Source organism: Remersonia thermophila, chromosome 7 (assembly GCF_042764415.1).
Source record: "Remersonia thermophila strain ATCC 22073 chromosome 7, whole genome shotgun sequence".
Taxonomy (NCBI): Eukaryota; Fungi; Ascomycota; class Sordariomycetes; order Sordariales; family Chaetomiaceae; genus Remersonia; species Remersonia thermophila.
The window spans coordinates 1,363,732-1,376,709 of NC_092223.1; the positions used below are offsets into that span (position 1 = coordinate 1,363,732).

The 12,978-nt window shown below is 61.0% G+C and overlaps 4 protein-coding genes across 4 annotated transcripts; 2 read left to right on the top strand and 2 right to left on the bottom strand.

Annotated features, from left to right (window-relative positions):
• Positions 1-659: 659 nt before the first annotated feature.
• Positions 660-2,015, bottom strand: VTJ83DRAFT_7343 (uncharacterized protein; the record flags this gene model as incomplete). The annotated part of the gene is made up of 3 exons (XM_071014155.1): positions 660-707; positions 787-1,913; positions 1,994-2,015. 3 exons carry the CDS (start codon positions 2,013-2,015, stop codon positions 660-662), a joined length of 1,197 nt encoding a protein of 398 aa, XP_070863560.1.
• Positions 2,016-5,935: 3,920 nt separating this feature from the next.
• On the top strand, positions 5,936-6,211 carry VTJ83DRAFT_7344 (uncharacterized protein; the record flags this gene model as incomplete). The annotated part of the gene is made up of 1 exon (XM_071014156.1): positions 5,936-6,211. The coding sequence occupies one exon, from the start codon at positions 5,936-5,938 to the stop codon at positions 6,209-6,211; it is 276 nt and encodes a 91-aa protein (XP_070863561.1).
• Positions 6,212-6,507: 296 nt separating this feature from the next.
• Positions 6,508-8,579, bottom strand: VTJ83DRAFT_7345 (uncharacterized protein; the record flags this gene model as incomplete). The annotated part of the gene is made up of 3 exons (XM_071014157.1): positions 6,508-7,098; positions 7,211-7,332; positions 7,415-8,579. 3 exons carry the CDS (start codon positions 8,577-8,579, stop codon positions 6,508-6,510), a joined length of 1,878 nt encoding a protein of 625 aa, XP_070863562.1.
• Positions 8,580-10,682: 2,103 nt separating this feature from the next.
• Positions 10,683-12,398, top strand: VTJ83DRAFT_7346 (uncharacterized protein; the record flags this gene model as incomplete). The annotated part of the gene is made up of 7 exons (XM_071014158.1): positions 10,683-10,769; positions 10,923-10,942; positions 11,013-11,092; positions 11,152-11,419; positions 11,498-11,509; positions 11,770-12,232; positions 12,309-12,398. 7 exons carry the CDS (start codon positions 10,683-10,685, stop codon positions 12,396-12,398), a joined length of 1,020 nt encoding a protein of 339 aa, XP_070863563.1.
• Between the last annotated feature and the right edge of the window lie 580 nt (positions 12,399-12,978).

Here is a 12,978-nt window from a genome sequence, read left to right on the forward strand (position 1 = left end):
ACATGGCGGGGATGCGAGAGGCAGTGCACGTCTCATTCCCGCCGCATCATGCATCCCGTTTGACGCAAGCCACACACACGCCCGTCGGCGGCGTTACGCCTCGGCTGTTGCGTCATTGGTGGGGTCTCCAACAGGAACAGCGGCGCATAGGGGCAGCAGTACAAAGAGTCAAGCGGGCTTGTCTCGAACCGCAGGCCCCATTCGGGCATGGGTGATTCCATGAGCGTTTGGCATGTTGGCGTTGATGGGCTGATGCAAGTTGGAGGTGGTCCCAAGGCTACTAGTATATTATAGAGTAGTATGTACTCCTTGGATTTCGGTAACTACTTAGCGCAGCAGCAAGGAATCCCATCCCTGGGCACTACTACCTACATAGCATGCACGTATCCTCAAAAAACATCAAACATTCCCCGGCTCTACTTGTACGCCATGCAGATGCAGATCATGAGGAATCATGAGGAATGTGGTATGAAAACAAAAACCAAAAAAGAGAGAAAAAAAAAAAGAAAACAAGAAAAAAAACATGGGAGACAACTCTGTGTCCTCCAGGTCCTGCTCAGGGCCCGTCAAAAACGGCTGCCAAAAAGAAATGCCTTGGGGGACAAAGACAGAGAGAGGAGGGCTCATCGCATCGAGGGATGCGATGCTACAACCCCTCGTTATGCGAACAGGTCTGGCTTCTCAAGGTGGATCAAGCCGTTGGCGGGCTGGAAACACGGAACACGGAGAGTGAGCTCGTTAGTCTCCAACACATCAGGCGGCATGCATGCGAGACAAGGCACTCACCGGCACAAACTGCCTCAGCTTCACCCCGGCCTCCCGAAACACCGCCGCCGTCTGGCCATCCATGCTGTACCCGTAGCGGTACACCACCTCTTGGATCCCCACCTGCACGATCTTGATGCTGCACGTCAGGCACGGGCAGGTATCGCAGTAGAGCACCGCGCCCTGCGTCAGCCTCTCCCTTCCGGCCTCCAGCAGCGCGTTCTCCTCGGCGTGGATGCACAGGCACGTCGCCAGGGCGTGCCCGGACCCTTCGCCCGCGTTGCACCGCGCGCAGCCGCCCTCGCCGCAGTTGCGCATGCCGCGGGGCGTGCCGTTGTACCCCGTGGACACGACGCGGCGGTCGCGCACCACGACGCAGCCGACGCGGCGCTTCATGCAGTTGCTGCGCTGCGCGGCGAGGGAGGCGAGGGACATGAAGTACGAGTCCCAGGAGGGGCGGAGGCGGTCGGGGTTGAGCAGGTCGAGCGTGCCGAGGGTGGCGTAGAGGTGGGCGAGGGAGGACGAGGTGTTGAGGAGGCGGGCCGACGCCCGGGACATGAGCGGGAGGGTGCCGGTGGCGGGGTGGTAGAGCTGGGCATCGGAGAGCTGGGCGAAGCGCTCGAGGGTCAAGGGAGGCGGGACGCTGGCGTCGACCGAGGCCGAGGCAGGACAAGCCTCCGAGGCGGTCAGGGAGCGGAGCGCCACCGCGGTGCTTTCTGCTGCGGCGCTGGCCGTCTCGCGCGCCCGGTAGCGGTGCCAGCGGACGGTCAGGGGGGCGTCGACGCTGAGGAGCAGGAAGAAGGGCCGCCGGGAGTACATATCGAGGACGGCCTCGGACGCTATGTCGGTCGTGACCCAGCGGTCGCGCCAGTGTCGGGTGACGAAGTCGAGCAGGGCTTCAGGGGTAGAGAAGCGCCGGGCTCGCGTCACCCGTGAGGAAGGGAAGGAGGAGGAAGAGGAGGAGGAGGAGGAGGCAGAAACATGAGAGCTGTCGGCCCCGTCACCCTTCACCTCCACCACCCCGTCGACGGGCTCGTTGGAGACAGCATGACCATTGGCGGCATGAGACCCGGAGCGCAGGTAGAGCTGGGTAAAGCCATGGTGGTCAACCAAGTACTGGGCAATGGTGCGCTTTCCGGCGCAGATGCCTGCAAAACCGTGTCAAACCCAACCCAGGCACAGACGTGGTGACGTTCATAAAGAAAGCCGGGGGGAGGGGGGGATTTACTGCCGCAGATGCCGATGAACATGACGCCGAGTCGCACGCTGAGAGTCCCGTGACGGGCGTCTTTCGGTGGTGTCTTGGGAGCGGGAATGAAACGCGCCGGGCCGCCTTACCACTTTACGTGGTACGCGGTACGCGTCGTTCCCTGGTACCTGAGTTACATGTAATACTGGCTTACACCCAGACGTACTGTGTGTACTGCGTACGGCGTACTTACACGCCAAGACATGGGTCGCTGGGGAAGGTGGGGTTCTGTGGGCTGTCGGCCACGGGAGGGGCCTTTTGCCAGGCCAGCCCGGGCCTTTAGCTCCCCGCGATGAGGGGCAGGAAGCCACCTCAGGCATGACCTACCTTCGCTTGGCGTTGTCCCCCCCCTTCCCATCCCCCCGATTGCCCCTCACTCCAGGCGGGCAAGCTCCCCATGGGCGTAACGTTGTCGAATTACTCAGTAACTACTCAGTAGGTGCAGGACCGGAAAGAGGGTGCATCTTTTGTTTTTTTCTTTTTCTCTGTTGCCTAACTGCTTCCCGCCAGCCGCATCATCAAACCTACCCAAACGGGCGATCCAGGGCCACATCCAAGCCGACGGATCTGGATCCTGTGACATGCTGGGTCATTGACCTGCTGGTCATTGTCCCGATACGTTAGCCTGGAACCAACAGCTGACAGCTGACCCAGCTGCCTTTCCCCAGCATCACCACCACCTGCGCCCCCAGACGCCTGCTCCAACTCTTCGCTCTGAATAATCAGACCGTCCGTGATAGTTCCCGCTGCACCGTCTCTTTCACGGCTGGTCCTGAGCCGCTGGGTTTTCTTTCGAGCCTTGGAGCTTGCCGGGGCCATCTCGGGAGTTGGGCAAGACGCCAAGGCTGGCCTTGTAAAAGGGAACCCAACCCCACGTGTGCGGCCGCCCTATCCACAAGCTGCGGTGGGACGAGGTCAACGTCGGCCGTACCCTTTGCCTGGTTCACACACGCACCCGGCTGTCCGACACACCTGCGTCATTCTGGCGTGGGCTCGAGCCCAAGGCGTCCAACCCCTTTTGCTGCGACAAGACAGCCAGCCGCCCATAGGATATACTTAACCCACCGGGCTCTTCGACACCAACCCGCATCAGGTCTCCACTAACACCGCATCAGCTGAGTTCCGTGATTAGCTGTGACGCCGGCCACCAGCCGCCATGAGCGCCCTCAAGTTTGTGCCGTTCTCGTCCGAGATCGAGCTTCCCTTTTATACGGCCCTCTTCTCGTCAAAGCTCGATCATGACAAGCTGGATGACTCGGCGCGCCCCGTGCTCGGTCTGTACGAGCCTCGGCCGCAGGCGGACCCGGAAGCCGGCACCAAGATGCAGATCCACGCCGGTGCCCTGAGAAGCAACGAGTAGGTCGGCCGCCTAGGGGGCCTTCATCGCCTTGACGCCGTGCTAACCCGCCGCAGCGTGCCTTCCGGGATGACGCGGGCCAAAGGATACATCAAAAACTTCAACACGATCGAAGACTTCAAGAACGCCGACAAGGCCGCCATGATCACGGATGCCGGCCGCCAGGTGGGTTGCGACTCGATCCTCGGCTCGCCCTGGATGCTTCATGGTGTTGACGCCCCCCGGGACAGATATGGGAGGCCATCCAGGACGGCACCATCTACTCGGTGCCCTCGCTGCTCTCTTCCTTCATCATCCTCTCGTTTGCCGACCTCAAAAAGTACCAGTTCACCTACTGGTTCGCTTTCCCCGCGCTCCAGTCGGATGCCCCCTGGAAGCGGTCCGGGCCGGTCGGGCGCCTCACCTCCAACGAGAGCACGGCGCTCGTGGAAGCCGTGGGAACCTGGCGGTATTCCGTCAGCACCGAAGGGGAGCACGGCTTCTTCCTCGCCAAGAAGGTCCGCGGCAAGCCCGAGACGCCATCCGAAGAGGACCCCGTCGACATCGGGTACCAGTGGCAGATCGGCTCGCTGCGCGATTATGAGGCGGGCTTCTTCGACAACGTTCCCGAGGAGGATCGATACGTCGCCTTCGTCGATCCTTCCAACTACGCCGAGTACCCTTCATGGCCCCTGCGCAACCTCCTGGCCCTCGTCCGGCAGCGGTACCGCCTCAGCAAGGTCCAGATCCTGTGCTACCGCGACACGCAGCCGAGGAGGCACGAGGCTAGGAGCATCATCCTCCCGCTGGCGGCGGAGGAGACGGGCGAGGCGAGCGACACGAAGCCGTCCAAGATGCCTGCGGTGATCGGCTGGGAACGAGACGATGTCGGGAAGCTCAGGGCGCGCCGCGTCCATCTCGCCGAGTACATGGACCCGACGCGGCTGGCCGACCAGGCCGTGGACCTCAACCTGAAGCTGATGAAGTGGCGGCTGGCGCCGAACCTCGACCTCGACGCCATCAAGAGCACCAGGTGCCTGCTGCTCGGCGCGGGCACGCTTGGCAGCTACGTGTCGAGGAACCTGATGGGCTGGGGCGTGCGCAAGATCACGTTCGTCGACTACGGCACCGTCTCGTTCTCGAACCCCGTCCGGCAGCCGCTGTTTGAGTTCAACGACTGTCTCTCGGGAGGGAAGCGCAAGGCCGTCCGCGCCGCCGAGGCTCTCAAACAGATCTACCCCGGCGTGGACGCCGAGGGACATGTTTTGCAAGTGCCGATGCTGGGGCATCCTGTCCTGGATGAAGCCAAAACAAAGGCGGATTTTACCAAGCTCCAGGAGCTCATCGACGCGCACGACGCCATCTTCCTGCTGATGGATACGCGCGAGTCGCGCTGGCTGCCGACGGTCATGGGCAAGGCGGCCAACAAGATTGTCATGAACGCGGCCCTCGGCTTCGACACGTACGTGGTGATGCGACATGGCGGCGCACGGGAGGACGCCAGCGACAACGACGACAACGACGACGGCGACGTGGGGTGTTACTTTTGCAACGACGTCGTGGTTGCCGCCGATGTAGGTCGCCCTCATTCCCCTATCTCGCCGCAACGGCGTGTGAACATGAAGCTGACGGACGCCGCAGTCGATGAAAGACCAAACCCTCGACCAGCAATGCACCGTCACCCGCCCGGGCGTCGCGGCCATCGCGTCCGCCCTGCTCGTCGAGCTCCTGGCCAGCGTCCTCCAGCACCCTCGAAAGCAACACGCCGCCGCCCCCCGGCCCACGTGGGATTCGCCGGCTGCCGGGCCCAGCTTCGCCCGCGACCCGGAGGACCACCCGCTGGGCATCGTCCCTCACCAGATCCGCGGGTTCCTGTCCACCTTCCAGAACAAGGTCATCCACGGCCGGGCGTTCCCGCACTGCAGCGGGTGCAGCCGGCCGATCCTGGACGCGTACAAGGCCGAGGGCTGGGAGTTTGTCAAGAAGGCGCTGGCGGACAGGCAGTACGTGGCCGAGCTGAGCGGGCTGGCCGAAGTGCAGCGCAAGGCGGAGGCGGCGGCGGCGGAGGTGGAGTGGAGCGAAGAGGAGGAGGAGGGAGAAGAGGAGGAGGGGGACGGGGTTATGCTTTAACTCCACCAGGGTAGGCAGCGCCGCAGAGGAAGAGTCGGGCTAGATTGGAGTAGCCTGGGATGGAGAGGAAGCAGGTGGGAGTTGGGGGCAGGTGGGTTTGGAATTGGTATTCTTGCTGGCTGGCTGGGGATCGCAATTTTTTTTTCTTTTGTTTTTTTTTCTTTTATATTGGGCTGGAGTTTGCGTGATCGTTCCCAAGGCAGATGGTCTTTTTTTGGACATTTTCCAAGCTTCGTTACGCCGTACAGAGGCAAGACGGAAATAGAATCCAAGTCTTGATGTCGAAGAGCAGATAATACGCAGTACTATATCTATGATCGTATTGTCCCGAAATGTCAAGGCGGTGAGCTCTGGCAGAATTATTTATTTCTTGCTAGGTCTCATCGCTCCTTGCAACCGTCCAAACCTCCACCACCCAACCACAACACCAACAAAGCAACAACAACCGCAACAAGATGGCCCAAGGCGCCGTGAAAAAGACACCCAAGCCCGCCCTGGGAGGCAAAGGCGGCAAGGCTGCCAGCAAGCAGCAGGCGAAAAAGAGCGGCGTCACCAAGGTCAAAAAGTCAAAGACCACGGCCGACAAGCTCCAAAAGAAGTTCACGGCCGGCCTCGTGGAGAGGACCGAGAAGATGCTGGGCGAGCGGGCGGGACATCTCGAGCTGATTGGGAAGGGCCGGAAGAAGGGGGGCGAGAAGGAGTTTAAGGGCGGGAGCCGGAAGTTTGGTTAGTTGGGGGGGTGGAGGGTCGAAGGGGATATGGTCAAAGAGCCACGGACCTCTATTTTTTTCTGGAACCCGGTATCTCTCCGGGCCGTCATCTTCTCGGGCGATCTGAGCCGGCCCCTTTAGTTTATTCAACAACGATATTCGCCACAACGACGCGAACAGCGACACGGATCAAGCATCGCGACATCAAGCCATGCATCTTTTTTTTCTTTCTCTGCTCATCTCTTCCTGCCTCGGCCCTTCCTGACCTCTCGACCTCCCGACGCTCCCGGCGCTGCCAACCCTTACGGCCTGCCTTTCTACTTCGTCTCGGCAGCGAACCTCTCCGCCACCTCGTTCAGCACCGCCCCAATCACCTTCGCGTCCCTCTCGACATCCACCCGCCAGCTCCCCACCGCCATCCTCGCCGCCTTTTTCCCTTCCCACGCCGTCCCGCTCACAAACATCCGCCCCGAGGCGTTGATGCGGTCCACGAGCGTGTCGTTGAGTGCCGGGTCGCGAGCGCGAAAGAGGACGACGATGAAGATGCCGCCGTCATCGCCGCCATCCTCGCTGTCAACGTCGTCGTCGTCGTCGGTCGAAGACCGCGGAGAGGGGAGCAGCTCGTAATGCTTGGACGCGCGCACGAAGCCTGCCACGGCGCGCGCCAGACGGACCATGCGCGCGAGCATGTCGGCGATGCCGGGCCGGCCCTCGGACAGGAGGACCGCGTAGACGGGGAGGGCGCGGAAGCGGCGCGAGTTGTCGAGGCCGACGTTCAGCGGGCTGATGATGGCGTCGGGGTCTCGGGCGGAGGGAGGGGCCGAGGCGAGGTAGGCGGCGTTGCGGTTGGCAAGGACCTGGGTGGCGACCGAGGCGTCGCGGCAGAGGAAGATGCCCGCGTCGTAGGGCTGGAGCAGGGGATGGTGGGGTTGGTTGGTGGTTAGTAATAATGGTAATCATCAATACATAGCCGCGGCGGCGGTGGTGGGATCGGGAGGTTGGCTGTTGGGCAGCACGTACCACGTTCAACAGCTTATGTCCGTCGGCGGCGATGCTGTCGGCCAGCTCCATCCCGGCCACGCCCGCGTGCAGCTCGAGGAACTCCTCCGTCTTGGGCAGCGCTCTCGCGAAGAGGCCGAAAGCTAAGCATCAAGCAAGCCATGGTCAATTATCGCATCCTCCTCTCGCCTGTTTTCCCCGTGCCGACGGCGGGAGGAAGCTCACCTCCATCCACGTGAATCCACGCCCCATACCTGTCCGCCAAGCTCCTCAGCTTGGGCATATCCAGCACCCCCGTCCCCCAGCGTCCCGTGTTGACCTCCCCCGCCCCGACCACCACCACGTGCACCACCCCCCTCCCTTCCTCGGGCCCCGCTCCCCCGCTCCTCAGCTCCCTCTCGACGGCATCCACGTCCAGCCTCCACGGCGCGTCCTTCCGCCCGACGTCCTTGACCGACGCCCTGCCCAGCCCCACCACGCTCGCCGCCTTTGCGATCGACGAGTGCGGCGCGGCCGCCAGCACGCGGATCTCGCCCACCCCGGCGGCGCGGCACGCGCCGACGAGGCCGAGCTCGGAGACGGAGGCGTCGGGGCGCCGCCGGAGGAGCAGGGCGTCGCGCGCGCAGGCGAGGCCGAGGACGTTGGAGGCCGTCGCGCCGGTGGTGAAGGTGCGCGCGGGCCACCTGCCGGGACGGCGGCCCTGGCTCGTGGCGGCGTCGGCGGTTGTGGCGGGATCATTAGGGTGCTGCTGCTGCTGCTGCTGCTGCTGCTGCTGCTGCTGCTGATGATGATGATGATGAGGATGATCGGGGTTGGGGTGGAAATCCGGGTCGAGGTCGAGGAGGTCGATCAGCATGCCTAGGGCGTGGTGCTCGATGGCGGTGCTGGCCGAGTGCGTCCAGGTCCACCTCCCGCCGGCTCCCGGACCCCCCGCTTCATCATCGTCGTCGTCGTCGTCGTCGTTGTCGTCGTTCCTATCATCGTGACGCCTCGGCGGGAGGGGGAAATGCACCTGCACGTTCTGGTCGACCGCCGAGACGAGGTTGTCGGCGGCCTCGGCGACGGGCAGCACCCCGCCCGTGACGAAGCCCAGGTAGCGCGGGGAGAGGGACTGGAGGTTGAGGGCCGGGAGGACGTCGGCGAGGAGGTGGGCGTGGGTGGCGGCCGCGCCGCGGGGCTGGAGGTAGGTCGGGGACGAACGGGACGGGAGGGACGCGAGGCAGGCGGAAATCGCCGCGGGGGACGGCAGGATGGGAGCGTCGGGCGCGCTGGAGAGGGCGTCCACGGCGCGGCGGAGGCGGGCGTAGGAGGCGAGGAGGAAATCGGCGTCGTCGTTGGGGCTCGTAGCAAGGGCCGGGTCCGACGGACGGCCTGGTTCAGGGGCTGACATGGCGGCAGCTGGAGGGAGGGAACTGGGTCTACGGCACAAGAGCTTCTTGTCTTCTCTCTGTCTCTCTCTCTCTCTCTCTCTCTCTCTCTCTCTCTCTCTCTCTCTCTCTCACTCACTCACTCAATTCAACCTTGTTCCGCTGGTCGTCAAGCGATGCTAGCTCGGTTCCCATCTGACGGCTGCGAACCGCCGGCGGAAGCGAAGTAGGTACACCTTTCTCCCCAAGGAGGGTTGAGATACTCAACGCCTTTCTGTTTCTGGCCCAGAAAGATTCCTCAAGACACTCACTCGCTGTCGCCAACGAGAAGAAGCCTAGCGATATCCTCAATTTGAGTTCGGAGTCGTCAAGACAGAGCTTGTTTTCTCCAAGGGCGTGAGGTGGAACAGCATGAGGCAACGGCGACAACGACGATGATGATGACAATGATGACAAGAATGACAAAGCGCCGGCGGTTCATGGGTTCCTCCTGTAACCCAACCCGGAACCCCCTCCTCATTACCGCCGACTGCCGAACCAACCAAAGCAACCGGACCGGGTCATGCCTTGACCTTCGTCTTACTTTGTGCCTGATGGCTCAACGCCCACTGTTTCTATTTTTTGTTGTTGCAGAAGGGGGCAGGGGTCGACGCGCAGGGGAGTTGGATGGAAGAAAACCAAAAAGAGGCCCGACGCCCAAGGACTAACCAAACCAGCATGCGGAAACGGGCCTTCCCGTCGTTCCGCCTGGAAGCTAAGGTAACGTCAGCTACTTGTCGAGTGGAGGCCTCGGATGAGGGGACCCTTTTTTGGGGCATGCCGCCGGCGACGAACCATCCTCTCGGGCCCGTCTCTTTGTGCATCGCTCCGAACCCATCCCACCCCCAACCGCCGGATGCTTCCAACCCGACCGACAGTGACTCGAATCCTGCCTGGAAACGCCGCGTATGTGCCTGTGTAGTATGTTAGATACGCTACGCGTTAGGCATGCCCATCCTCGTTGTACTGTGTAGACACCACCGCAGCGGCCACAGCGGCATGGGAGACGGGATCGGCAGAATTGTGCCTCTCGTTGTGTTCACATTTGTTGTCCCGCGAGCCATGGTCCGATGCAAGGGGAAACAAACCACAGGGAAAACGGCAGGTTCGCCAAAACAAAACCACCGCACGGGCTAGCCTCTTTCTTGACGACCGTGGAGCGCGTTGACGAAACGTACGACCAACCAGAACATATCGTCGGTCCTTGGCATGCCGCAAGGGAACAAGGAACCCTGGATTGCGCCACCCCCCCCCCCTCTCCCAGCGTTCCGACCTGCTGGGAATCATCAAACCACGCCATGCCCCCAGCGGCTGCTCTCGGACTTGACCTCATTGCTGGACCCGGGGCTTCTGCAAGCGCACCATGCCGCCTCTGCCGCCCCCGGAACTACACATGGACGGCTGCATTCCCCGCTTCCGGGCTCTCTTTTCATCAAGCTAGGCCATGGAGCCATGGACCGCCCCCATCCGGATCGGTTTCCGCTGCCATGTCGTCGGAATCGCTTTGCTGGATGGAGACTTACCACACACGCACCCCCCCCCCCCCCCTCCCCCCCTTCCCCCTCTCAACCCATCCCGCCAAATGAAGACCCTGCCAGCAAGGCACCAAACCCACTCCGGACAAGCATCCCCGCGTCACACAATGACCTCCCGGGCCCCCTCTGACCCAGATTGCCGGGTTCGCTGTCCTCCCGGGGGAACCGCGGATTGAGAGGGTTTCACGCCACGGCGCCGCCTCAAAGCCGACGGGCTGTCGTCAGGACAAGGACGCCGCAATCATCACCACTCATACCCCCTCCCCCCCTTTTTTATTTCTTTTTCCTCATCCATAGGACTTTGACAATGCCACATGTCAGGACCTGACATTGCCCTTATTTTTGCCTTCTTCCCAGCCATCACTTCCTCGACAAGTAGCGCACGTTGTCTTATGCTTGGTAGAGAAGATCCTCCAAGCTCTCGCGCATTCTTTTCCTTACGTTCCTCCTTTCTCTGCCGGCCATCCGCTGTCGTGTACCTTGGATCCCTTCCTTGGGAGGCATCGCCGTCTCGGTGGAGAGAATCTCTGGTCTTTGCAGAGAAGCAAAACGATGGCCTTCGCGATGAACCGTCCGCTGGACAACTTCCAGTTCACCTTTGAGTTCTATCTGGACGACTCGAAACGGATAGAGCCTGACGTACGTATATATGTTCCCATCGTCGTACAGCATGATTTGTACCACCCTAACCCCCACGGTTCTGGTTCTACCGTCCTCGGGTTGCATGGTGTACAGTACAATGTTTGCCTTTTGTACCGTGCGTCCGGAACCAGCTAACACCCTCTCCTCCAGGACGGCTCTCATGATGTGTAGTAGGTGGTCTCTGAAGCGGGCTGGTTCCATGCGTGGCAGAGAGGGAGAGTGCTGATCCTCTCCCCCCAGCGACTCGGCGTCGCTCACAGAGAGCATCGCCAGGTTCCACGAAGAATTCGGAAGGACGTACCACTCGTACCGTGCCGGTTGTATGCTTGCCCCCCCCCCCCCTCGAGCTTCTCACCCCTGGTCTCTAACTCGGCCACAGCATACCACTTCCCCAACGACTCGCCCGAAAATGAGCGCATGGAACAGCAGTACGAGCTTCTCAAGCTGGCCATGGACGGCCAGATCCACCTGGCGCCCTTCTCACGATCCAACCCGCCGCGGCGAGTGCTCGACATCGCGACCGGCACGGGAACCTGGGCCATCGAGATGGGCGACCAGTACCCGGAGGCGGAGATTGTGGGGACGGACTTGTCGCCGATCCAGCCTGGGTACGTCCCGCCGAATGTGAGATTCTTTATTGAGGATTCGTAAGTCGTTTCTCTCTCTCTCTCCTTTTTTTCCACCCCGGAGAAAGCGGAGCGCGGGCTGACGAAAGGGGTATGTAGCGGAGACGACTGGTAGGAACTCTCACCCCTTCCCTTCCTCCTCCCTCACTGCCTTGTACACACACACACACACACACACATATATATATATATATATATATACAGAACGAAAGAAAGAAAGCAAGAAAGAAACAAAGCAAGAAAGAAAGAAAGAAAGAAAGAAAGAAAGAAAGAAAGAGAGGGAGAGACATGGAGAGAGGAAAAGAGAGGCAGATCCAAGAAAGGAGAGCCATTCTCACGTAGCTGGCTGACTGACTCCCTTTGCTTGCCAGGGACTACCCGCCGACCTTTGACTTCATCCACACGCGCATGACCATCGGCTGCTGGTCCGACATGCGCCGCCAAATCATCCAGCGCGCCTTTGACCACCTGCAGCCCGGCGGCTGGCTCGAATGCCAGGAGATGCCGGTCGAGATGGCGTGCGACGACGGCTCCCTCGAGGCCGCCCGCGCCGCCGGCCATCCGTTTGTGCGCTGGGAGGATGAGTTCCGGGCCGTGTCGCGCCTTGCCGACCGCCAGATGCAAGTCGGGCCCGAGCTGAAGGATTGGATGCGCGACGTCGGGTTCGTCGACGTCAAGGAGGTGGTGTTCAATATACCCATCAACGGATGGCCGAGGGATTCAAAGGTGAAATACGTGGGCATGATGTGGCAGAGGAATTTGCTGGAGGGGCTGAGCGGGTTCAGCTATGCCATGTTTAGTCGGTTTTTGGGCAAAAGCGTGGAGGAGATTGAGGTGAGTCAAACTCTTTTGTTTTTCTTTCTCTTATTTTTTCCCAGAGGTGTTGTTGACATGGTGATCTACGGCATAGCTCGCGCTGGTTGATGTGCGCAAGAGCATGTTTGACCGCAACCTGCACGCCTATCACAAGTTCTATGTTGTCTTGGGTCGAAAGCCTTGAAGGAACCAGCGGCGGGGGACAGGCAGAGGAGGACTTGATACCCATGGTACACAAGGCAAGGTTGGTGGCGACATGGGTGCATATGTACTGAGCATAGACGCACTTGAGAAATTGTGTTGGTTTGTGAGGTGAGGTGTCTGGGGTGTCTGGACGGCGTGCGCTATGTACATACATACATCCAGAACTACATACATACATACATACCTACATACACTCGACGCAACAGGAGCATCGGCGCGTTCGGCGTTGGTGACGTAGAGATTCCTCCCCCCGTCAAGGGAAGGGGTGCATGCACTGGGCTATGTTTGTACAGTAGGCGTGCCTTGGGCTTGGAATAGCGAATCAACTCGGTTTGGCTGGGAGGAAATAGGGGAAGGGAGGTGGAGTCCAGGTGTCGTGCAGCCATGGGAGCCCTCCTCTAGTGTACTGTGTATAGGAGGTCCAACCTAGTAGGCCTTGACAGATCTTGTACTACAATGGAGAGGGGCTTGGCGTGCTGCAGCCCCCCACGTGTCTCGCGTCGCGCGTGCTCTCCAAGCGGGAGTTTGAATAACTACCTTACGGCGTACTTCCAGGTGAG